The 27,687-nt window shown below is 34.1% G+C and overlaps 2 protein-coding genes across 2 annotated transcripts; both read left to right on the top strand.

The window, feature by feature from the left end:
• The first annotated feature begins 330 nt into the window (after positions 1–330).
• On the top strand, positions 331–3,305 carry LOC145726558 (cathepsin B-like). The gene is made up of 4 exons (XM_081975699.1): positions 331–675; positions 734–931; positions 2,721–2,964; positions 3,017–3,305. Exons 1-4 carry the CDS (start codon positions 346–348, stop codon positions 3,229–3,231), a joined length of 987 nt encoding a protein of 328 aa, XP_081831825.1. The 5' UTR covers positions 331–345; the 3' UTR covers positions 3,232–3,305.
• A 21,949-nt stretch (positions 3,306–25,254) lies between these two features.
• Positions 25,255–27,074, top strand: fj (four-jointed box kinase). Its single transcript, XM_081975797.1, has one exon. The coding sequence runs from the start codon at positions 25,410–25,412 to the stop codon at positions 26,703–26,705; it is 1,296 nt and encodes a 431-aa protein (XP_081831923.1). The 5' UTR covers positions 25,255–25,409; the 3' UTR covers positions 26,706–27,074.
• The last annotated feature ends 613 nt before the right edge of the window (positions 27,075–27,687 follow it).

The following is a 27,687-nucleotide window of genomic DNA, read 5'->3' as shown; positions in this document are numbered from 1 at the left end:
CGTCACACTGCCTTGGATAGATATATCAAATTAAATAGGATATCCTTAACTGAATTTAAATTCAAATGGCGCGACACTCGAATGTAGACGATGGACAACTGTCCGGATTGTTTACGACTTTTTAACGCCTTTCTAATGTACTTAATGTGAATTTTGAAATATTCCAAGCAGATTTACTAACTTAAAGGCGTAATCTACCATGATAATATATTGCATAGACAATGAAAGATGCTGCAATTGAAAGTACAAAACCACTCGAGATAATCTGTCTGGCAGTGTTATCAAACTCTTGCCTCAATTAAGTATAAATAAACGTTTCAAACTATATCTGGTTCAGTAATTAAAATGAAGACTTACTTGATTTTTGCAGTTTTCGGACTGGGACTGGCTTCAACCATTCCAAGTCCACACCCATTTTCCGATGAGTACATCCAGGAAATTAATGCCAAACAGTCCACGTGGATAGCGGGAAAAAACTTTGAAGAACAAGACTACGCTTTGTTTAAGATCTTAGCTTCAGGAGCCAAAAGGCCTTTATCAATCCAGTCTCGTTTGATGGTGGTGCATGATGAAGAAGAAGATGTTCCTGAGTCATTCGATTCCCGTGAGGCTTGGTCTGATTGTGCTGAAATAATTGGTCAGATAAGAGATCAATCCAGATGTGGAGCTTGCTGGGTAAACATTTTGGGTTGTGATTTTAACCATTCATTTAAAGAGGATTTTTTAAATTTAGGCTTTTGCTGCTGTGGAAGCAATGTCGGACCGAATTTGCATTCACTCTAACGGTCAAAGGAAAATTTACGTTTCCTCTCAAGATATGTTGACGTGCGGTACTGGTGGAGGTTGCGATGGTGGTTGGCCTTATGAAGCTTGGTATGATTGGATTACAACAGGCGTGGTAACTGGAGGACTGTATAACCGTACTGATGAGGTAAGTTTTCAAAATGTATTTTTGATTCAATTCTTACAAAAAACACATTTTCCTCCCATCAACATTATGTTATGTACTCCAAATTCACTGATATTTCACACATACCACTTTTGGAAAGCCTTTATTAAAGTTGTTAGTGTTTGTAGTTGGTGCGACACTTCAAATTTCAATTTTGAGAGAACCAAAGTAATCATAAGGGAAACGTGATTTTTGACAATAAATTTGTTGATATTTTTGAAGTTCGAAGAACCATTTTGCGGTTTCTGGTATAGTTTAAAAAAGTTTGAAAATCCTTGAACGAGTTTGAAAATGTTTGCTGTTTTTGCCATAAAACTACTAAATTGACAACAAAGAGATCATCTTCCAAGTTAAAAAATTTCAAAAACTGTTTAAAATACTTTCGACTTCTTCTCAAAGCAAAGTGTCAAAATGTTTCAAAAAGTAAATCCGACGATTTTGGCTCAAAAAAAAGTCACGTGATTCACTTTTAAAAGTTCTCATGCAAAATTTAAGTCATTTGAAACGATTTTAAAACATTTTGTCATTTTTTTAAGAAACTTGTGTTGTGTTCTAAATTTTTACAAAAAACTAGACGTTTTGTATGACAACGAATTTAGAAGAAATGCGACGTTGTCAAATTTTCAGTGTTCCCAAACAAGGCAGAAAATTTTCACAAATTTTCAAAATCACAAATTGCAAAACTATGCGATGTTGCCAAACTTTGCAAAATTGGATTGTTTCAATGATAAAAAAATCTTTCTTTTTATGGTTCTCAAACTGATGAAAAAACTAATAAAATGTTGCGTAACAAAAGTTTTTCTATTTTATTTTTGGTTCATTAATAAAACACCTTTTCATTAAAATTTGTTATTTCCAGTATCATCGAAACCGAACAATATTTAGCAACATCGATTTGAAATCTCAAGTAGTCATTAACTCAGCGTTATTTTTTCGGTGTAAAAGATTAACAATAGTGCAATTGGACCACACTGTAAAAATACGGCAACTTGCGTCTATTTCACCAACCCTGTATTTCTCATCAATATATTCATAGAAACCCATGATTTGAATAGAATTTGTGACACCCAAGAAAATAAATGAAAGTCTCTGAGCCCAGTTTAAATTTGACTTATTTTCATTTTTTTGTCGTCTATTTGACCAATCCTGTATTTCTCATAAATTTAGTTTCATAGATTTAACTTTGCCTTTGTTTAAATTATATTTATTTACTCGTTCAAGTCTAGCTATTTTAAAAACAAATCCAAGAAATGTAACAATATACGCAGTGTTCAATTTAATGTATGAAGAAAGAGAGTTAGCACACTGATTGTAGTAATCCTGGATATTTAAAATAACGCTCAGCATGATACCTTTTAGTCAATCTTGTGTCTAATTATTCACTATTTTTTAAAACTTAGTATACTAGTTCATACAGGATAGTATAATTGATACTACGTTCAATCTTAATATCGGAAAAATAGATAATTTATGAAAGAAAAAAAGGAGATTAAAGTTATTGATTACAAATCTAAAGCAATGCGTACATACTAACATAACTTTGATGTCACAATGGCAAAAATATCATTATTGTCAAATTCATTTTATATTGTTGCGTCTTCCTATATTGGTTTGATTTTTTCCATATGTAGTAGTTTTGTGCAGAGTAATGTTTGCCATAACTGTCAGAACACAACGTTGCCAATCTTTGTATTTTGAATCTAGTAAATTAGGCAGACAGCAATGGATATAATAACATTCCTGAGTTTACTACATAATCTGATTTTAATAGGGATGTAAATCATACTTTCTACCATCTTGTGAAGATCACCCTAACAAATGTACTGATTACGTGGATACCCCAGCTTGCGTACAACAATGTGACGACAACACTTTGACTTACACTTCTCAAACCACATACGGCCAAACGTCCTACTCTCTGGCGGGAGAAAAACAAATCCAATTGGAGATATACAAAAATGGACCGGTGGAGGCAACCATGGACGTTTACATGGACTTTGCCAGCTACCAAAGCGGTTAGTAAATTACTTATTTTACAATCCCAGCATTGATTAACAAAATTTTCAGGTATTTACCAACGAACCACCGATGATTACGAAGGAGGACACGCTGTAAAAATAGTAGGGTGGGGAGTGGAAAATGATGTCAAATATTGGTTAATAGCCAATTCTTGGAATGAAAGATGGGGTGAAAATGGATACTTTCGAATACTGAGAGGCGTGGATGAAGTTGGTATTGAAAGTAACATCGATGCTGGATTGCCTGATTTTACCAAGTTTTAAGTTTTGTATTAAGGATTTGCATGGTTTTTTGTTTGTTATAGTTTACAAATTATATGGAAGTGATTTTACCAAAACCAGTTTACAGAAACCTTTCCTACTCTACATAATATTTCAAAAATATCCTTCAATCAGAAGTGGTTTTGTCGTAATTTGAGCTTCTGAGGTACAAGGAACCAGGAACAAGTTAGGCCAATTTCAAAAAGACTAATCACATAGAGTATTCTTAAAAATCAACAAAATGAAGAAGGAATTACAATACTAAAATACAAAGTTCTGCAATATTGCCGAATGACAGCATTTGAGTGTTTACAGAGAAAATTTAAGTTAATACAAATTCTAGTTTTAGAAAATGCAACCCGAAAACTAAAAGTAAGGTTACCGAAACTTTATTTTGTGTGGTAAAGCGGCAACTCTGCTTTTTTTGGGATTGATGTGTACTAAATTTTAGTTGAAGGTTCAAATTTTTAACTTTCCGATGACCCACGTTCTGTCCTCTCATTTGGTTGAACATACAGTTTAATTTATTTAAAAAAAAAATCCCAATAATATAAAAAGGTACTTTCAGTAGTTTTTCCTTTGCATTCTCCTTCTCCACCCACTTAGTTCCCAATTTCCTTCACCACTCTCAACCTATCAATTTTCCTTTCAATTTCCTTTTCCGCTCTTTCTGCTCTATTCATTCCCTTCAATGCTAATGCTTTCAGTTCCCGTTGTGAATTGTCACATTAAATTAAGTTTCATTTATTTTTTACTTGGTTACTTTGTAAAATGAGACTTCAAGAATGGATTAAAGCATCGTGGATAACTATAATTAGAGTCCGGATAAAAAAAAGCACTAAAATTGCGAAAAAAAGCGCATAAAACGGAAAATTTTCCTCAAAAAAGCATAAAAATCTGTAAAAAGCACAAAACTCTTTCAGAGATGAGAGAACTGCTTTACAAGCATACGGAAGATTTTAAACTGTTTTTAAAACTTTCAAAATGTTTTTGAACTACTTAAGGAGCATTTGGAAAGTTTTTGGATAGTTTAAAGAGCATATTTATTGAAGATTCTGGAATGCTTTAGAGGCATTTGAAAATTCTTAGACGGTTCTAGAATTTTTCAAAGCTTTTAGACTGTTTTCATATTATTTGGTAGCTTCTAGACTAGTTGAAATGCATTTGGAATCTTTTAGACTGTTCTCTCTTTTTACACTATTTTAGGAGCATTGAAGGTTCTGGACTGCTTTTAAGATTTGAATCCTTGTAGACGGTTCTATAGTATATATAGGTTCTATATATATTCTTTTGAAAGCTTTTAAACTGATCTAAAATCATATTGTCTTATATTATATTAGACTGCCTTGAAATGTTCTGAAAGCTTTTGAATGGCTTTCGACTGCTTGAGAAGCATTTTGGAATTTCTGTAGTGTTTTCAAACCTTTTTAGACTACTTTAGGATCATTTGGAAGGTGTTTGGATAGTTTAAAGAGCATTGGAGGTTCTGAACTACTTTTAAGGCATTTGAAATCTTGTAGACGTCTCTAGAAACTTTTGGAAGCTGTTAAACTGATCTAGAATTCTACGGAAGCTTTTAGACTGTCTTGAAATCTTTTGAGAGCTTCTATAGATTAGTTGAAAAGCATTTGGAAGTTTTTTAGACTATTCTAAATGCTTCTGGAAGCTTCTAGGCTGTTTTGTAAGCTTTTGCAACGCATTTTAGAGTTCTTATAGTGTTTTGGAATGTTTTTACATATTTTTAGACTACTTCAGAACCATTTGGAAATTATTTGGTTAGTTTAAATTTGTAAATTGATACTTACCCATTTTGCAACAGATAATTGGTATGTTTTTGTCTCGCAGAAGCCTTTAGGATCAATTCAATATAGCTATTGCAATTGTAAATTAACCTATACAAAATAAAACTATACAAAAAGCACAGAAAACTAAATTAAGCACAAAAAGAAGAAAAAAGTAAAAAAATCATGAAAAAATCTGTCAAATGACGTTTTTACGTAAATCGTCCACATTAGATGTCAAAGGTTGGTTGCTGTTATTATTTACAAAAAGCAAAATTGCTAGGAATCCGGACTAACTATATTTTCAAACAGAATACACACAAAAATCTGACTTTCTTAATTTATTAATCCACCTGTTTACGACATTTATTTTATTACTGAAGTTTTAAGAACCCGGTTTCCCATTTCTTTGAATAAATTCGTTGGAACTGTAAATCATAAGCCACAAAACACCCAAGTCAGGATAAGATCTAAATATGTTTTAAAAGGACCTCTTATCTAGTGCGAGTATACAAGAGGTTTTACGATGCCGGCGCCAGAAAATCAAAGAAATTCAACCCATTTTAAAACCCTTTTCAACTTTTAAAAGTTTTATTGTTCCTGATTTGAACTAGTACAAACGCTAAACGTAACTCGTTTGCCCCAAAAAAACAAACTTAACGGTACAATAAAATTAAGCAGCACATTAATTGGTAGGTATTACGTTACATTTAAATGAGCTGCATAAAAATACAATTGAAGTCCATTATACAACGAATGACGTCGTGGGCGGTATACAGGAACGAAAAATGTGAATAAATCTATAATGAATATAGGTTTCCTAGAGCTGATTATGTAAGTGTCTTTTGTTTGTGAAAAAGACAATACTGGTAATTATTCTATGTGATATTATGTACTTTATAGCTTTAGAAGTTAAATTTTGATAGGCAATAGGTCTATTTTGGACATAATTAAGTCTATTACAATGATGGTAACTATAAAATGCGACTCCATGAACCTATAAAATTACAAAACGTTTTTAAATGCAATACAGCCAGTGTACATCATATTAACATTTTTAATTCTAACTTTATAGCTTTATGAGTTGTTTTTTGGCAGTTGTGACGATATATTTCGATCTGTCACAATAGTGGTAACTGTATAATCTATGTCTATGAATAAAATTTTCGTAGGCTCTAGTTCTGACATACAAATGTGTGTTTCAAAATAATCACATTTAAATTAAAGTTAAACTAAGTTATTTCCTTGGGAATAGAACCTACTCTCCCAGATACTAATACTCATAGAAGTCAAACAACTATTGTAAATTCATGGAAGAGTTTGCGAGCGTCCACTATTGCATGCATAATGAGTGTCTGGTTATTTATGGGCTCCCGTAAAACTAGAACAAAATGGAAATTATCATTCCGTAGATATGAAAATACCTTGAGTTGAAGACAAAAATAGAGTCGTAAATCTCGTGACGTAATTAGCATTGTTTATGTCTCGGTAGCTCCCTCGTTAAACTTTTGCCTAGACCAGTTTGAAAAAAAAAGTGGTGTTGCAACTTGTACTGGGTTGAAAACTGAACAATTCCAATGCTCGGACCTATCAAGATCTTGTTTCATCGACGCTGCCATAAATTCAACGCAAGTTCACCAGTCACCATAACGTGTCAGACCGACTTTCACCCATCTGGCATCGAAAACCTCGAAATTAGATGCAAAACTCGCCGGGCTGTTATTAATGCTTTAACGTTAAATTATGTAACCTCGATTATTCTCGGCTTTTGACCCGAAAAAATGTTCTTTTCTGACTTATATGAAGGGACGTGCTTTTGATTATTTTTTAACGATAAAAACGCAGGTGGAACGATTATGCTTTCTCTTCAATGTGAGAGGTTCGTAATTATTTTGGTGAGTAAAGATGGTGTTAATGTGTACATGTTAGTTTTACTCATCCACATTTTTAATAGAAGCAACGTTTGATGTGCAAGGGTTGGTAGCCTAATCGCACGTTGATGTCCCGCTTGGAAAATGTATGACAAAATGGTGCAGGTTATTATTAAATTTATGTTATAATATTCCAGTTCTGGGGTGTTTGAATTTAAAGGTTTTTCTGGTGAAACCCAATTTATTTAAATTATTAACTGTATTTAAATCACATTAAATCTTTAAATCATACATAAAACGTGATCAACCTCTCTTAACATCAAAGTATAAATCTTTCATCTTAACCCTAACTATTCTAACCCTACTCTTCTTAGCAGTGTGAAATTTTTATCATGCATGTCCCTTAAAGAGACAAAACTGTATTGGTAGAAATGTGACGTAAAGTGCCATTTGCCAAAATGTAATTTTTTAAGGGTGCCATGTCTTGAAAATTGATGTCCTCTAGCGGCTAAGCGGTTTACCTTTGAACCTCGTATGAATATCCATTTAATTAAACATTACATTTAAAATATTTCACTTTAAAGTAGAAATTCTATGGTGTGTCGTCTGTCAAGAAGTTATTAAAAACACTTTTTGAAAATCTTAAAAAAAAGCCAGAAGCCACTAAAAGCTATGCAAATCTCTGGAAAGTGTATTATAAATTCCAAATAGAGATATCCAAATTACCTTAAAAATACGTCTTTTTCCCCTTCCAAAGATTATTTAGAATTCAGACACTCTGAAATTATTCTAAAAATGCTAGAATTTTCTACAATAATTACAGAGATTCTAAAAGCCTTTTAAATACTTTCAGAAACTTTGTAGAAATGCCAGATGCTTCTAAAATCATTCAATCAGACACCTTTCTAAACTATCAGAAGCCTTTGCAAGTGTTTTAAACCTTCCAGGAATTGTTTTTAACCAAAATATTGACATTTCCACCTGTTAAAAATGTGGCAACAACGCTTATACCTATTAATTCAACTAGACTTGCATGCAAAGAATGCTTTGACAATGATGTTTTTTTCCAAAAATCACTGAAAGCTCCTGGTTACGATAGGTTAGGTTTAGTAAGTTTTTTTCAGCCAAAACATTTTTTCTGCACGATTTATAGGAATAACAATTAATCAAAATAAGTGGTTTATGGGAAAAAAAAAACGTTTTTGTACTAACAAAAACGTTTCTAACCTAATTGACTGTTGATGTCTCCTTGAAAAATAAATTTAACGTTGAAATTAGCGTTGCTAACACACTTTTTAAGTTATAATAACTTTGTTAATTAACCGATTACTGAATTGTTATTAAAATTACTAATGTATGTAGAAAATAAGTCAAAAAATGATCGTCCAGCAATAAACGATTCGTCAAATTGCCCGCGACTATGATATCCTTCGTTACCTCATTTCAACAGAATGGTGCATCCCCGCATTATGCAATACAAGTTAGACAATATCTTAACGAAGTAGCATTTCCCAACAGATGGATTGGAAGGCGTGGATCAATTGAATGGCCTCCAAGATCTCCTGATCTCAATTCTTGGAATTTTTTTCTGGGGATAATTCAAAAAATTTGTTTTTTAAACTAAGCCTGAATCAATTGAGGAATTAAAAATTAGAATTATTAGAACAGAGTGTCTTAACATTAGTCAAGAAACCATAATAAATAGGGTATAACTAAATAATTAGTGTTTTTTGTTATTAAACACTATTTTCAATAAAACATGTTATATTTTTCAACTGTTATTTTCTCGAAAATAGCTGAATATTGACATAGGATATGCTACCTGAAAAATACCCAGAACTTTACGTAGAATCCATAATTGCAATAAAAAATAGGGGTTCTCATTGGAAAATGTCAACTGTCTCAGCTTTGGGACACCCTGTATATTTAATTTTTTTTCTCAAAAAGTGAGCTTTTTTCTGTAAGATAACTCCCTAAATTTGAATCGAATTTATTCCATACTTTATGGACACACTGTATAAAATCACTTTCAAAGCAAATTTCTAAAATGGGCACCCAAAAAAAGTACTTTCCTTTTTCTTATAACCAACAGTCAATTTTTAAAATCGGTAAGTAGATTCTGCAAATATATCTATAAAGTAAAGAAGGTACCTACATTGTAACAGGTTAACCGATCCAATATTCAGTGTTTACTGCTCGCAAGCTCATTTAACCTGCATATTTCTAATAATTTTATGCGTCCCTTACATTAGAACCGTGAAATACGTCGGTAGTAAAAGCCGTATTAAGGCTACAATATTTTAAACGGAATTATAATAAAGAAGGTGGCTGCGTGTTACCGAGAAATAAAGTAATGAATGGAAAACTAAATTATTTTATGGTCTAGATGGCGTCCCGCCGATTTGATTCCCATCGTTTTCGGAGGTGGTTTTCCTTATGCGTTGTTGTAATGCTCGAAATTTTAATGCGAAACCTTGAAAATCCCGTTTTCGAACGGTAACGAGAACGTTTTCTTGCAGCTAATCCTTCAAATTAACGTAAAAACGTTCCATTTCCTTATAGCACTAAAGTATGTTAATGTCAGTAAATAAATCTAAATACTGTTAATATAACTAGCGTAAAATCGCCTTGACCTTTACGTGGCACGTAAATCGAAATTTCTCGGCGCGGAATAGATGAAAAGTCACAATTAATTAGATTATGAAGTTTATATAACAATTAATGCGTAAATATGGCTGAAATGTTGTCCGGTAACGAGTTTTTGCCGCCGGTAAGAAAATTAAGATCAGTGCCATCGGCATTTATCTTGATCGAATACGACGTGTGTGTGTGTAGAAAAAAAGGCACAACTGGGAAGATGCGATTATAATAAAACATGTGTATTCTTCGGTATTTTATCGTGCATCGATCGAGGTTTCTAGAATATTTAATCTCGTTTTTCTTTTTTTTTTTAATGAGTCCGACTGAAGCCTGGCAGTTCGGTACCTTGTGTTTGTATAATAATGCGATTCCTGGAAGGCAATTTCATTTAACAATCGGTTCAAGACTAGTATACGTTCACTGTTCGAAGTCTTTACCACCTTTAGCTAAGGAATGGTAATATTTACTGACTGCTAGATGACGCCTTGTAATGGTGCACATGTTTGCAATTTGTGCGAGGCAGAAAAAGTGAGGATACCTTCAACATGTTAAACCGAAACCGACAAAAGTACATTGCTTCAACTTTGTTTTATACATTTTGATTACCAACATTGATTTTCTTTGCAAACTTTAGTCTAGGAGATTTGGACTTAAATGATTAGCATCAGAAATTGCTTGTTGTCTAACACATCTTCAAATGTCAACCAAGATGGGTGACCATTTAGCAAAACGTCTCTACAACTCTCAAATTCTGATCGATAAACAAATCAGAGTATTACCAATCTATCATAACCATAACAATTCTTTGTAAGCCTGTTATTGATTCATAAAACCTACTTAGTAATAATTTTCAACTACTACCCAAATAGCACGAAGAAAATGAAGGAATTACTTTATCGAAAACTCAATAATCTGATAGGTTGTGTGTGTTTCTATCCAAATTTACGTTACAGCAAAGTTTTCCAGATAAAGGCCGGTTTTGGCGTAAATGTTTTTAATAAGTAAGCTAATCTGTAAAATATGAAGAATTTTAATTGAACTAGCGGAAAAGTCACTGAAAAACCTTAAAACTATGTTGTGATAAGCAGTGTAACAACGAGTTATTGAAAATGGGTAGAAAAAATTACCTCTCTCTGTTCGAGGCTATTGGCCTCCGGCTGTTCTCTTCATACTCTCAATTGAGAGGTAATTAGACAAAAGTACTCACCAACTTTATCATATTTTTTGGAAAATAAAAACCTAAAACTGCTGGTCGTTTTAGATTTATTATTGCTTTTTTTGCCAAACAAGAGAAATTTCCATCATTAAATCTTATTTAAGAATTGTTTCTTCGGATGTGATTGAACAGTCATATAATGTTTAAGAATAACATTCTTTTATGATCTGTAGAAGCTTTGTACGAAATACCCTAACCTAACCTACCCTAACTTTTCAAATTGTGTGTATATTTCTATGGTCAGACAAATATTGACTTATGGTTATGGGGTGGCTGTTTGGTACAATAGTACTAGAGGAGATACTAGAAAAGGAGATGAAGGAATACCGTTATCCTCTTATGTATAACAGGAACTATGAAAACATGACATACGATAATTTGCGCAAAAAATTACTTACAGTGTGAGGAAACTCAACTCAAATGGTATGCGAAGGGTTGAAGACCAAATACTCTGCTGAATCAGTGAGGAAAAATTCAATAAACTAGTTACAAAATATTAAAATCACTTTGCTTTGTGTTCCAAGATACAGAAGAACTGAGGGACATTTATAAACCAAAATCCTGTGGTAGCTTGGTGGATGATACCTACTAGAACAAGCTGAATCTAAATTCTAGTGTGTCTATGTCTAGAAAAACTGGGAGTCACTTGATTCTGTGGAGATGAGGAGAAAGCATAACTTTGTGAATGTGATGTATTTTCAAACAAAATAATTAAATTGTGTGATAGCACCATCATAATGATGGCCGATTAGGGCGCAATGTATTCAGATGAGAGTTGAATAAATACCCTGAACCATTTCTAAAAATCTTCTTTTATTTACACTTTTCTTTAGCCATCACATCCTCACTAAAGTATAATTGTGACTTGAATGTCCTAAAGCTAAAGCATTAATCTGATGACCAATATTAATTCGCTTGAATCAATTCCTCAGACTATCAAAGAGAGATAAACCTTAAAAGACTTCCAACGATGTGAACATAAATATTAACATACTGTATTGGGTCTGGTTTATCCCACAATCTTTCAGATTATTAGAGTGGTATCTGTTTTTTTTTTTTCATGTAGCGTTTTAGGTTACTTGCCGCTGTTACATCCATTATCGGAACGTTCATACACGACACGAAAATTAATCCGAATCGGATTCAATCGTCGAATAAGTCCATGTATCATATGTCTAAGTCATCAAGGTCAGGCGGGCAGATTGAACAACCTATTAGCATTTCCATATAAGAATTATTTATTGCAAACCGAATGCGAGAGCAAAATGTTACGCAAACAGTGCCGGTGGCGAATAATCGCTTGGCGCCTGTTTTATCTATAACAATTATAAATACTGGGTGTTGTACCTTAGCTGATTTGCATGAAAATCAGTAGCGTATATTCTCTATGGAAAATATTAGATCCCATTACAAATATTGCTAATATCCTTATAAGGCAAAGTTGCATTTTGAATAGGCTCCTAATGGCAAACACCTTACGTGTATGTATTGGCTTGTCGATTTATCAAAAAGGTTAATTGTGTTGAAGAGTATTTTATTGTTTTGCACATCATTCACTACTCTATTTAATAGGAATCTTAACGAGGGCGAAGCGTTAATAGAAAAGGACACGTTTCGCATTCCGTAATAGCGTGGGACAACTCCTTATTGTTTGTAATAATAATATGTCAATTAGAGCCGCGACTGGATATGTAGATGCGGAATTAATTTCGTAATTTACGACATGTCTAACAAAGCGATATTAATGCTTATTTACGACTTCTTGCTGCGGTACTGAAGTCGATGGCCAGTACGCGAATGAAAAACTGGAAAAACTGATTTTATTCAGATCGTCTGATTAGTGAAACATGCCACTGATTGACGTGTTGGTGGATAAAAAAAACTAGCAGATATTTGCCTAATCAACCGGTTTGAATTTAACAAATGCTATACCTTGTAGATCAATTCGTTATGTTTGTTCATTTCTAGTTAATTACTTTAGCAAAAATTACGTAATCGCTTAAAGTTATTGTTATTTTTTTATACGAAACCTCTCTTCACCTTAAGTAATATAACAAGCCATTGAAAAGTAGTACACATAATATCTAATAATAATTGATAACTTAATCTGGGGGTCCACCTTTCGGTGCCCATGTCGTAACTTGTGCGGTAACGGCGTTCAAACCCGTACACAACAAACGAATTAATATAACAATACTTCTCTTACCTAATGAACCAGATTAACGAAGTTACAAAAACGAAATTGGAAAGTTTTTTTTTCACTCATGGCAATTTCGATATTGGGATCGTGCCGGGCCAATTCTATTTCGGATGTTTCGATAATAATTACTTATCAAAGCGTAATTAAATTCATTAGAGTTGGACTGAGCGGGGAGGATGACTTGCCAGTTTTTGCGATTTAGGTGGAAAAAATACTCGTGAACCAAATTTTGTTCTGAACTAGACCACATAAATCGTTGGAGGTGGTTAGAAAAAACAAACTATGCCTAGCAAGAGCTAGAGCTAGAGTTTTTCCACAATCTACTGTTAATGCAAGGCTTCATACAGGGTGAAGAACGATCTGCTCTATATAAACTGTTGCACAACGAAATATGGTTTGGAACCTTTCTTCTTCTTCTTTCAGCAGCCCTTTTGCATCCACTCCTGGATATAAGCCTCCCCTTGCTGCTTCCATTCGGATCGGTTCATTGTCATCTGGGTGCCATTTTCTTCCCGCTATTTCTTTTATATCATCGATCCATCATTTCTGTGTACGAGAGAGTCATTGTTTCCATACCAAAAGTCAAGACTGGCAAAACACATGTGTTGAAAACCTTCTTTTTAGGATGATAGGAAGTGTTGGATTTCTTAATGTTGTTCCTACAGCAGATCATGTTAGTCGAATACGCTTTGTTATTTCGGCTGTTTGATTTTCTTTACCCAGTGTTATGGTGTGTGCTAAATACCTATACTAGGTGTCCAAGAGCACCCTGGACATAGGAGATTAACATGGGAAAACGGTTTTGATTTTTTTGCGTCTGTACGGTACATTTAATGGAAAACGCTTTAAATAAAAGTTGCAGAGCACATTTTCGGCTATCAACTTGTAATTTTTTCAATACCGTAGATTTGATCATTAAGACGAAAAACGGATCTAAAATTCGGAAATTTTAAATCTCGCGCCAAGCGGTCGTTAAGGAAAGTTTATTTCCGGCCGTGCTACCAACCTTTCAAAATCATAACAAATCGCTGTCAGTCATTCTGTAATCAAAACCAGTTTATTTAGTAATAATTTTGAGTTACTACCCACATAATGCAAAGAAAATACAAATAAATCGTGATAAAAACACTTTATCAGTAGCCACAGCCCAAAAATCTGGTAAGTTGCGTTTATAACCTCATTCAATGTCTCTACTAAACTTATTTAGTTTGTTGCAAAGTTCTTTAAGAAAACACTGGTTTTGCTTGCAAATATTTAATGAGGACGACCGAATCACCTATCTCAAGCTTCTTCATAACACTACCAAACGATTTAAAGTGATGAAAACAGTGGATAATGAAGCCAGATCTTTGAAGATAAGTTTCCTACTGTACATTGACAACAACAAAGGGGCCAAATACTTCCTTCAAAAATGGTGTGATTTAGCTTCAATGTGCTTAACTATCATCAGCGAGGGTCTTCATCAGTGTTGCAACTAAAACTTAAAATAAGTCAGTGTTGATATCTGACTTGAAATCTCAAAATTTGATGCAACTGTGAAATGTGAATAATCTTAAACCCCTTCTAGGAACAGAATATGGACTTACACAGTGAAATTATCAGTCAGGTGACAAAAGTTTTTGTATATGGATAGGTATTGTCAAAAAACCAACTTTTCAGTTGAGCTATCTACATGAGCTGTTTATTCTACATTATAATTGTGTTCTTTTTTCCACACACTCAATTGTTACAAATAAAACTTTGTACACTGAACGTTTGTATTAATTATTTATTCACAGTTCAAGGTACAGTATCCTACATTTTCTTCAAGTGAAAAGCTTAGGTACAATAGGTGGCAAAGAAAACTGGTCTTACCACATAAACCGTGATTGTTCCACAGATTGAGTGTGGGTGGGTGAACTTTTCACCATACAAGCTATGCTAAAAACAACTTTGTCTTACTAACCTAATGTTTGTTTGGATAATAGTAGAGTTCCAAATTAGCAAAAGTAGATGAAATGTAGTGATTGAAAGTCTCTAAAGAGAAACAATTTGCTTCTAATTCAATACACCATTTCACAGGACATACCTTTACTCATCAAATGTGAACTCGAGTTACACATTACTTGCAAATAAACTATTTTTGGTTAGTAGACATTTTACAAGTATCCTTGTAGGTGAATGATGTTCAAGTTAACTAATAGAGCTAATTAAATATCAGTACTTACCTTACCCTGTAGAGATGGGAAAATACATTGACAATCAGTTATAAAAAATGCCTTTTTATTAACATCATACCATGTAATAGTTATTTACATTACTAGTGGGGTATGAGCATTTTTATAGTCACGAGTGGGAGTGTTGCCACGACGAGGTCGTAGACCGAGTTGTGGTGATCACACGAGTACGTTAATTTGCCATACCCCACGGGTGATGTACAACATTTTATCTACGACCATCAGAAGCAGCGTAAAGTAAGAAAAAAATTCATATTTTGTGCAATGTGAACTATTTAGGAACGTCTCGTATATGCTTGTTACGGGTAGTTATTTGTTACCCTTAAATCTTGTCATCTACGCTGTACTGTTTTGGTGTTGTTGCTATGGTGGCCATTTGTTTCCACATATCACTTAAGCGACAATTTAACAGTGTCAGTCACAAATTTTTAAAAGTGCATTTCGTTATGAACATGTCTGAAGAACTTCCGTCAGATATTGAAGAAGCTGCCGCAAACGTGGTATCTGGCTTGTTGCCTGCCAAGTCAAAGGAGAAATATGAAAAAATGTATCAAAGTTATGTTTAAATTCAATAAACAATTACAGCAGAAATTTTCATTTAAAGTTGTTTTATCGCACTAGTGCGATAAAATCGATTATTATCGCACTAGTGCGGTAAAATCGCTCATTACGTAACTCAAAATGAGCTATGTAATGAATGATTACCATGCTAGGAGTAGATAAAATCACTTAAACACTATGGTGTGTTGATAACACTACAAAACAGAAGGATACAATAAAACTATTAGTCACGAAGGTCACTAAATTGCACCACTTTTGAGGGAAGTATTTACTCTCTTTTGTAGTCCCTGTATAGTAAAGCAACTTATTTTCAAACATCTGCAGGTCTTCCTAGTCCATTGTTTGTATCACTTTAAATCGTTTGGTAGTGTTATGAAGAGGCTTGAGATAGGTGATTCGGTCATCCTCATTAAATATTTGCAAGCAAAACCAGTGTTTTCTTAAAGAACTTTGCTACAAAGTAAATAAGTTTAGTAGAGACATTCAATGAGGTTATAAACGCAACTTACCAGATTTTTGGACTGAGGCTACTAATAAAGTGTTTTAATCACGATTTATTTGTATTTTCTTCGCATTCTGTGGGTAGTAACTCAAAATTATTACTAAATAAACTTGTTTTGAATGTTTTGATTACAGAATGACTGACAGCGATTTGTTATGATTTTGAAAGGTTGGTAACACGACCGGATATAAACTTTCCTTAACGATCGCTTGGCGCGAGATTTAAAATTTCCGAATTTTAGATCCGTTTTTCGTCTTAATGGTCAAATCTACGGTATTGAAAAAATTAAGAGTTGGTAGCCGAAAAGGTGCTCTACAACTTTTATCTAAAGCGTTTTTCCATTAAATGAACCGTACAGGCGCAAAAAAATAAAAACCATTTTCCCATGTTAATCTCCTATGTCCAGGGTGCTTTTGGACACCTGGTATGTAATCGTTGACTTTCTCTATTTGTTGTCCTTCAACAGTTTGGTTTTATCGATGTTCATATTTAAACCGATTTTTCCCGACTGTCTCTTTAAGTCTGCCAACATTTCGATAAGTTCTTCCTTTGTACTGCTGATTAAAGCTGTGTCGTCCGCGAAGCGTAAATTGCTCAGATATTCACCATCTACTAGCAGGCCCTTTTCGTCCCAATCTTTTGGTTTGGAGTTTGGAGTTTTGAACCCTGACAGTTATGAAACCCAAAAAGTAAGAGCTAAAATTTACAAATTCAAATTTTGACTCTAGCAATAGTGTTCCAAGCAGAAATAACTGCAATCAAGCACTGCGTAAAATAAAGGAATAGCAGAAACATTCGGAACAAATCAACAGTGGAAATTTACTGCAACAGCCAGCAAACTATCATCAAAGATAATAAATACACTTTTTAAGACAAAGTACACTTTTCTGCCGGATCGTAGAAAAACGCTATTTTGCAGTTTCTCGTTTAAATAACATTGAGAATACTTAATGAAAATTCTAAAACCATGTATAATTACAGATTTTTCACTATACTTAGTATAAATAATAGAGAGTAAAAATATAAAATCAGTAACAGACGTTCTACAATTAGTCTTAGATTCTGCACATTTTAACAGTTTTAAATCTAGTCAACAACAATTCCATAACAAAGAGTGTAAACGAATAAAACATAAACAAAAACAAAACTATGAACATCATAATGAAAAGGTTAACGATAAATGGATTGTAAACGAAAGCGGAATAAAAATATAAACAAAGACATCTTGTACACGTTAAGTTAGGAGAGAAGTTTAATTTACCGTATCATAATAAATTAGTTCCGATCCAAAATTTACTTGTAGACTTAGAATTTGTAATAGACAAGATAAACGGAAATGATCAGAAAACGCAGGCTAGGAATAGATGCGTAAATATAGCATATAGTCTTCAATCACAGCAAAACAAATAGTATCCTTACAGAAAAGTTAACAAGAAAAACGAGAGATTTCCTAAAATTAAATGCTAACATTGTTGTCTCCATTGCAGATAACTACCGTCATTATGGATAAAACACAATTCAAAAATAAATAATAGAGTTGCAACTGATTTATTCCAAATCTAAGTACTGAAATGAAACTTGATGGTTTCCCACATATCTTTTGCTAATAAATTATCTGTAAAGTCACGCTCTAAATATCTTTGTCAGATCAGTCTCCACCCTCAAGTGAATACGAAACTGAGTAATAAAATCACACTCGACTCGACTAATTTAATTATAAGCGTTATATCGAACGGGTTCGGGCCAGCGAGAAGAAAAAAAGGAGACGGGACGAAATATCGAGTGTATATCCGGACGGAGTGGTTGTTAGGAATGCCGTTTTGAATAATGTAATTTTGACATTTCTAAATAGCCATATATTTATAAGCGGCGTTCCAGCTACCCCCGCTGGGTAGTTCGGTTGTAAAAATGCGGCCTTATAGACGGCCCACGGGGCGCGCAAGATAAATATGGGAGTGAGGGTCCGCGCCTGATCCTGAATGAGAGATTTGTTTCTTTCGGTTCTAAATGGGGCGCAAGCGGACAACCTACGTTTTAAGACAGATTACTACATAGTGTCGCTGTCGTCTTTTCTTCTTAATTCTAGTCAAGACATTAATTTTAATAGCTTTAATACTACAAGGAAGAAGAAATGGGTAGGGAAACTCGTACAAGGGACTGATCACACCTGGTTCCTGACAGTGTTGCCACAACCCACTAATTTAATTCTGGTATAATATGTATAACATATACGCCACTGTATATGTAAGATATCATTAAAAGTAGAATAATGTGTCATTCTGGCTATATGTCTCAAATTTTGACGAGAAGAGTAGAAGAATGTTTTGAAATAATTGGCCCAATTAATTGCCAAAACTTTTGAAGAGAAAAGTATGTTTAGGGGCCAAAATGTCCATCCAACACACTTAGAAAGACAATAATATTGATGTAACATGTACTTTTCATATTAATTTAATGAAATAACCAAAACTTTCTTTGGAGCACATTGGACATGGCTAACCAAAATTGTACTAGTCATCTTGTTCCATTCTTAACCAACTAAGTCTCACCATGACACTCGACATACTTCACTCGTGACATTTGGTAGGCAGAATTGACCTAACACTTGCAACACTCGGAGTGTACTGAAGTCCTGAACAGAGTGAACGAATATGTTGAACTTATTGCGCTGGCTAACCGCCCAGAATTTGCAAGAGATTAGTAAAGAAATGTCTTGAAATGATTGTACTGACTAACTGTCTAAAGTTTACAAAAGAAGAGCGATAGGTTTCTTCTATTTAACCAAATACGCCAGACTCATGATTGGTCTGTTAAATGACATACTATGTTTTCCAAGACCCTGACACATGACACAAGTTTTTTCCATCCTGTGTTGTGTTGGGTTTTTTATAGAGAATTTGGAAATGTTTAAACTTGCATATTTATCTAGAACATCATACATAGAAGCTGATTGGCTAGTAATTTTTGAAATGATGTTTCAGTGTGTTTTCAGAATTGACTAAATAAAAACGTCTTTCCGGCTCACTCCAAGTAATACGTACTGCAATAATAATGGGTGGAATAAGGACATTTGATTGGCCAGCTTTCAGCTTTGTTAATACAAATTTTATTTATGAGGATATGTACCTCAAATTATGGGTCGTTTCCCAACCATGATAGCCACGTAATCAGCTTTGAAAACAAATTCAACAATCATTAGACAAACGAAATCATTACCGATCCATTAGAAAAAATGGTGGTGGATGTCGCTGATCCGAAGACCTAGACCCTAAAAATTTTAAATCACCATCAAGAGATAGATTTTTTAACCTTCGTGATATTCCAAAATTCTATCTTTGTAGCTTTATTTCACCTTGTGGAAAAAGGTAGACCGTTTCGATACGTATGGAATACCCTGTATATTTTCGTATTATGTGCTTACTTATTCTATTACATAATATCATTTCGTCACTATACAGGGTTTTTCAATGAAAAGTAGCCACCCTGAATATCTTCCAAAATAATTTCTCTGTTAAAAAATGCTAAGACACGTCAACAAAGATTGCAAGGGGGACATCTTTTTATGTAGGATTTGAATTTCTGCCATCAGCCCCTTTGCCGCCATAGCCACCCCCACTAAGTTTTCAAATGGCACCATACCCTGTGTGGCACATCGTTGGAAAGGGTATTTCATAAGGAATTAATTGCACTATTTTATTTGTACATTTGCTTTGAATTGAGACCAAAAAAAAAAATAATACGTTATGTGTTTATTTTTTGTTAACTGCAGAAATAATAGCAAATAGCGGTTATCATTTAATTAATGGCTCAAAATAACCTCCGTTAACTTCCATACAATAATACAAGCGACTTTGGAAGAGTTCGCGAACATTTGTGAGGACTTGCGGTGTCAGTGGTCGGCATTCATGTATCCTCTGCCTAAGGTCTGCAATATTGGCCGGCTGTGTTGCCCCCATAGAAAAAAGTCCAACGGAGTGAGGTCGGGTGATCTCGCAGGCCATTCCATGGGACCACGTCTACCAATCCATCTTCCAGGAAATCGATTGTTCAGATATTCTCGAACGGGAAGTGAATAGTGTGGAGGTGCACCGTCTTGTTTGAAAATTAGTTGATTTTCAAATAAATTTTCATCATTTTCTAGTAGCTCTGTTATGGTCGGATCAACAGTGGTGTCAAGAAGATCAAGATAAGTAGCGGCATTCAAATTACCGTCAATAAAAAACGGACCAACGATGTGGTCTCCTAAAATACCTGCCCAAACATTAAGTTTTTCTGGATATTGGGTATGGGTTTCCTTAAACCAATGTGGATTCGTGCCTGACCAATACCTACAGTTATGCCTGTTCACTTCTCCATTCAAAAAAAACATACACTCATCACTGAAGCAAATATTGTACAAGTTCACGTTGTTTGTCAGATTAGTAGACATAATTTCACAAAATTGTAGTCTTCTATCATAGTCATCTTCGTTTAATTCCTGAACCAATTTTACTTTGTATTGATGAAAATTGTGTTTTTTTAAATAATCCATACACTGCTTGTCGAAACACCCGATGCATGGGAAATTTGATTTCCCAAAACAGCATCTTCAATTGGTTCATTAATAATTTGTCTTTCAGGTTGATGTTTTTTGTTTGTCACTGCACCAGTTTCCATGAATTTTTGCATCAACTTTAAACATACTGATGACCAATTAATTTATCTGGATGAAAAATGTACAATTTCTATTCTTTTGGCAGTCGTGTAAACCATATTGACAATGTTCCTTCAAAACGAACTTACAAGTTGACCGACTGAGGCAAAAACATGGAATGGAAAACAGGTATTCGGTAGTGTTATCAGCAGTTTGACCAAAATAACAAAAACATGTTTTTATTTTTTTTGGTCTCAATTCAAAGCAGATGTACAAATAAAATAGTGCAATTAGTTCCTTATGAAATACTCTTTCCAACGATGTGCCACACAGGGTATGGTACCATTTGAAAACTTAGTGGGGGTGGCTATGGCGGCAAAGGGGCTGATGGCAGAAATTCAAATCCTACGTAAAAAGATGTCCCCCTTGCAATCTTTGTTGACGTGTCTTAGCATTTTTTAACAGAGAAATTATTTTGGAAGATATTCAGGGTGGCTACTTGTCATTGAAAAACCCTGTATACTTATTCTAGTTCCACCGAAAAAAAAAACAGTGTACAGAAAGTTAATCCTGTTTGCCATATAACTTTAACTGATATATGGATGAAACTAACATGACAGAACATCAGTATTTGACAGTGTTCCATCAAATCTGTCATGTACTTCTAGCAGAGGAATGCGCCCAAGTTGACGGCTTTTCTTTCTATGCAGATTAAGATTTTTCGTCGACGAGATGATCTCGATGGACCGACTGAGTGATGGGTGTTAGACGTGAAATTCGGTCGGCTAATTAAAATGTGATTTTTCATTCGGAAAGGAGGGGCCCCGCCAGTTTAAAAAGTCATTTATAAAATGGCATTAAGCCGCGTAACTTTCCTCGTCTCGATTCCGGACTCTATTTATTCTCGTTTAGTTTTTATGTCGACCTGGCACGGACATTAACATAAAAAGTCAAACGCTTTGTCCCACTAAGTGTGTATACGAGATACATCGCCGCCATGGTAGGACCAAACACTCGATTCTTAATTCCTTTTGCGGGTCCCCGCAACAAACGCCTTGATGGATTATTTTAATGGGCGACCGGAAAGAAATAGCTTAAGTTCGAACAGGCGACCGTAAATGTTTAATTCTTCTTACGCAATCTGGAACTGTGTTATTGAATTTTAAACAGGCTAAAGTAGCAGCCAAAACGATTCGGTTTACATGTGCTTAATGTTGCATATTGCAACGGTTGTGGCGATGTGATAAAGGTCAAAATTTACTGGCTTCTGTCTTTCACATGAGGATTTCGATTAGGTTAAAGGTCAGATTTGTAATTGGATAATAAAAACAACTATAGTTTATCTTGGCTTTTATGGCGCCAAAGTTAATGAAGAAACACGTTAGGGTGCCTTACTGTAGCCATAGAGTATTTTGAAGAATAGTGCTTGGAAAGAAGAATAACAGAAACATATTTTGAAAAATGTTATCACAACCAGTTGTTTTCTATCTTGATCACTGCCTAGAAGAAATGGTTAAGCCATTCAACATATTTCAATAGTTAAAGTTGGACATTAAGTATGCAAGACTGAATAAATGTTTGCAATGAAAATATTGACACACATATACGTCTGTAAATTGGCTTGATATTGTTTAATTACCTTCAATTGATAATGTTCATACTATTCAGTTTCTGATTTTCTCATTGTTGTCAGTGTATTTAGTTTGGAAATACCTCAAAAACCAATAGAGATATCACATTGCGCTGTGCGCAAAAGAAGATAAATTGAAGTGGAATATACCGATATATAATTTGCGTCTACCCATTTAGAATTAAAATTATTTCTAAATTTAATCCGGTAATCAAATTGATAGTCATTTTGTCCTGTTCTTATATTTTAAACACAAAAAAATACATAATGATTGGCGTACGCCAATCATTGTTTTAATGTAGTTATCATGATATTATTGTTAACATCAGGTTTAGCTTTCTTGTCTGCTACAAACTTGTTTTCGTTTCGTACTGTCTTGGAGGTCTGTCACTCTCTTTTTTTTTATTATACACAATTTTATATTTTTGTTTTTCTACAAAATCAATTTTTCAATTCCCGCATATCTCTCATTTTGGTTTGACAATGTTTTTTGTCCCTAACCTAACCCAACCAACGATAGAGGGAAAATGAACGCTGTTAAAACGAGTTTTTTATATCAAAAATTACTTTTTGTATTTTACACCAGAAAATTACACTTTATGATCAAAAATATTGAACTCCATTTTTTGAGTTGGAAACATTTAGACTATAAAAAGAGTTAGATTTATTAATTGTAAACAAAATTAAATTTGACAATTAACTAAGTATTAACAGTTGTTACCAAATAATTAATAATTTAACAACACTTTTCAACACTGTTTAACGTTTAATTTACTTAGTAGAAGTTAGGGCCAAAAAATATGTCGTAAGCCACAAATCTTCGCTTTATATGACAAATTAATCATTTTTGATCATGAAATGTGATTTTCTTAAAAAACTTTGTTTTTTTGAAAAACGCCCATTTATCCAGTGGCGTAGAAGCTAAAGACAAAACAAACATTGTTAACTCAAAATCTCTGCCACTGCTTTATATTAAAAAACTGCGTTTTATCGGAAAATATTCCTACAAAAGTTTTCAGTGTTCGTTGTACAAAAAACGATATTTTTAACTTTGACACCCTGCATCTTGAAGAATATTTAAAAGGGTATCTTTATACAAAAAAATTCTCGTATTTTTCAATGTACTTCCTCTCGTATTTTTCAATGTACTCCTCTTTACACCAATTCAGGGACATTCTGTACACCACAGTTTTTAAGTAACCCGGAAAATTCGATTGGATCCAAATCTGAGAACATTGATGAACAAAAAGTACATTTTTTTAATGACAGTATAATTATTTTGTTTATTAATACTTCTGAATTAATTTTAAATAGACATATTAACAGGACAATTTTTCAAAAAGTATGTTTTTAAAGTATAGTAATTTTACGCTTGCTTCAATGTCTTTTATATTCAATACTGTGGTGTGGCAGTGGCTTAAAAGGACAGTTAAGTGAAATGCAACTTTCCCTACTAAATCGATAAAATCTTACCTAACTACTTATAAAGGAAAAAAAAATATTTTACTTACTGTCCTCAATTCACTATAACACCAAAACCTGATGATAAATCTGACGACTAATATTTCTATTTTAGATCAACTTGTATAATATGTAGATTTTTTTTCACATTAATAATTTATAAGTATAGAAAATAGTGGAGATACGTTCTATATGTTTGTCGAGACGAGTTACTCATTCTTTTGTTTCTAGTTGAGACAGATGACCCAACTAGAAACGAAGAAATAGAAAATTCAATAACATCAATCCAAAAAAAAATAATCAAATAACTAGAAAGAAGCACTCCTCCAGCAAAATATAACAAAAATCAAAGTAAAAGAAGATGGCGTAACAATTTAATAGGAAGGATGACATTTGGTTCCTTATTAATCACATTCAAATTTGTTATGTCTTCCCACTTTACTTGGATTTTTTCCCTAAATAAAATACATTGTATCATAAAAATAACTAAAATAAAATTCTGGTTATCAATTACCTATTCAGATTATAACACAGAAATTTTCCAGTGAAGAAATAACAGCTTTTGTCAGAAAACTGGAATATGATGTGTTTCTGACATCTTGAAAAAGAAGAAGAAGAAGAGTTTAAAAATGTATCAAAAGTTTGTATAGGCGTTTGTTAGTTAATGTGGTTCTGTTTTTTTTATTATTTTCTTTTTTTTAACTAGTTAATAGAATTATTGGTTAAGTGGCAATAATTAATAGTAAATGAGTTAACTAACCGCAAATTAAGTTGTAATGGCTGACATTGCCGAGACACCATATTATAGAGGGCGTAACAAATGTTAATAAATCGAATCTAATAAGAATAACAGCAAAACTAATAACTTTTCACGGTTGTAAAAAAAACTTACAATAATTAATATAAACATCAACGTCCAATAAAATGTCGCCCAACGCGGATTACCGGAAAGCGTAACAATTTAATGGGGCAAATAAAAATCGAAATTTCACGGCCGCCGCCCCAAAACCACAGAATCTCAGAAAAAAATAAAGACCCCATAATCCACGGGCAAATCACCATAGAACACACGCTCTCCGAAGACGAAGAGGAAAAAAATGTGTCTTACTAAACAAACCCCGCTCATTCCGTGTCAATTCTTCAGGCGAAGCGATCGAATCGACCATAACATCTTCTCTGTCTACCGACCAGTCATCTTTTTCTTGATCTGGGTCTTCGCCGTCCTTGTCTTCTTCGGGCGATTTGTTCGCAGTCTTCTTTTTCTTCCGAAATATGTCAGTTATGTATCCCACCACGGCTCGGTATTGTTAACCCGAGTCTACGTCTGGCCGTACCACGATGGTTATTCAGTGTATAAAAGACTCTCTCGAGAATTGGTCGGTCGGTTTAGAACCACCAGGTGTCGGTGCGCACAAGAACGCGCTTCAGATCAACTAGATGATTTAGTTTGGCCTTTAGCAAAAACGAAAAATGACGTCGTACGTGAATTTCGGGCACGTTGTCGATTGGGAACGCGATTTTAAACAGAAACTACCAGCTTATCGAAATTTGTGTCTGCTCAGTGTTGTGTTTGCATTCAGTGTGGGATTAACCATAGGAATCTTAATCCCGTTGATGTACTTCCACAACTACTATCATGCTAGGAATTCTAGTGCCGCGAGCCACGAAGAAGACGCCACCAACTCTTCCTCTTCGGCAGCAATACGGAGCGTTTTCCTTAACAACAGCTACGGCTACCAGAACTCCAGCTTTGACACTGTCTCCTTTGTGGAGGCCACCAAGACCCTCCTTGGAGATGGAGTTATTGAAGATGGAATTTATTGGGGAAAGAAAGTGGAGAATGCTCTTCCTGAAGGATACAGGGAACGAAGACATACCGTTTGGTCGGACTACGTGGAACAGGCCGTAGCCATTAAACTTGAAAATGGTTGTGGACGCATGCAGAACCGTCTAGTTACATTCCGTGATGGTCTTAAAGGATGCGTCCGCTACAGACAGAATACTGATCAAATCCAAGGGGAGTTGTTCAGCTTCTACCTGGCCCAAATAATGGAATTGCCGAATTTAGCTCCAAGTGCTGTCAGTATTGTGGATTTGACATCCCCTCTGTGGTCCAGCTTACACAATGAAATTGCTACAGCCCAATGGATTTCCAATCGTCCGATTGTTCTGACAGAATTCATTTCCGACTTAAATTCAGCTAACATTCCTGAAATTTTCAAACCTTTAGAAAGACATCTGAACAAATTTGATATCATTAACATGACCAAACTGGATAGCAAAGATGTATTGAAAGACTTAGTAGAACTAGCTCAGTGGTCTGATCTCATTATCTTTGACTATCTAACCGCTAATTTGGACAGGATTGTGAACAATCTGTATAATTATCAGTGGAACGTGAACATTATGGACGCCCCTGCGCATAATTTAGCCAAAAAGACGGACAGTGAGTTGCTAGTGTTTCTGGATAACGAAAGTGGATTACTGCACGGATATCGGTTACTGAAGAAGTACGAAAGTTACCACTCGATTTTGCTGAACAATTTGTGTCTGTTTCGACGTAGAACTGCGGATTTGATTGAAAAACTGAAAAGCAAAGGGAACGTGGGTGTGCTATTACGGAATATGTTCGATAAGAGAAACAGTGCCGAGGTTAAGGACGTTCTGCCTACTTTGCCGGATAAAAGTGTGAAGATCCTCAATGAGAGGATTGAACGAGTGTACTCTCAAATTACTAAGTGCAAAGCGAGGTTTTCGAGTAGCTAGTGAAAAACTTGTAGTGCCATTAGGATGTTGAAATTGTCAGTGAGTTTCTAAAGTGAGTGGTGCTGAGTAGGTAATTTATTTATTTATTTCCTTACAACCTGAACGATTTACGTAAAAAGTGAGACATTTAAAGGGTATGTAACTGTTAATTTGTAAATAAGTTAAGTCTCTGAATTGTGATATTAAACGATCCTACTATTGTGATCAAATCGGACGTATACTTTGTACATTGTTTGTGATTTAGTTTAATTTATTTTAGACCAAATATCTTTTATTATTGTACATACTGTATAGGTGTAAATTGTGTATATAAATGCAAATTTAAAACAATCTACAATCAAAAAATAAACAGCCATTAATTGAATAAAACTTGTTTTTTAATCGAACATCATTCTATAAACTGGACCAAAAGTTCAAATAATTAAAACCCGCTTCGCGGTACATATTTATTTATATTTAAGTAAATGTAAAATATTCAAATTTAGGTCCTCGTAAAGTTTATATAAAAAATGGCCAACAAGATAACATAATTTGGAAACATAAAAATGCAATTAACTTTGATGAGCGGTATTTATTTATTAGTCTGCGATAGGGTTTTATATAACATGCCACGTTTGAATTTTAAGTGTTTTAGGTGCTCTTTTGGTTTGTGCGATTAATTTAGGGTGACAGTTTTAGGATTCTGCAAGGTTTTTCAAGGGTAACGACACTCCTTATGACATTCCGACTGTTTCGTTCAGCAATTTCGACTTATGATACAACCAAAGGAAGATATAATTGGACTTTATAAATTGCTATTAGATGATGATTTAACGTAAGAAAATAGTATTTGGTAGTTTAAGAACACCAGGCAACAAAACCTTCTTCATGTGATGTTTAATGATTTTGTACCGTTTTGATGAGATTTTTACTTAATACTTAGTAAATTGGGACAAAAGTAAAGTAATACCACCAAATACTCACAACCACAAAGAAAATTGTG

This window comes from Ips typographus, linkage group LG3 (assembly GCF_016097725.1).
Source record: "Ips typographus isolate SLU linkage group LG3, UJ_Ityp_2.0, whole genome shotgun sequence".
Classification (NCBI taxonomy): Eukaryota; Metazoa; Arthropoda; class Insecta; order Coleoptera; family Curculionidae; genus Ips; species Ips typographus.
The sequence above is the reverse complement of the archived record's forward strand: the minus strand, read 5'-3'. Positions and strand labels throughout refer to the sequence as shown.

Coding starts and splice junctions, on each gene's coding strand:
- LOC145726558 (XM_081975699.1), top strand. CDS start 346: ATGAAGACTTACTTGATTTTTGCAGTTTTCGGACTGGGACTGGCTTCA. Junction 676..733: donor CCAGATGTGGAGCTTGCTGG/GTAAACATTTTG, acceptor TTTTAAATTTAG/GCTTTTGCTGCTGTGGAAGC. Junction 2,965..3,016: donor CTTTGCCAGCTACCAAAGCG/GTTAGTAAATTA, acceptor CAAAATTTTCAG/GTATTTACCAACGAACCACC.
- fj (XM_081975797.1), top strand. CDS start 25,410: ATGACGTCGTACGTGAATTTCGGGCACGTTGTCGATTGGGAACGCGAT.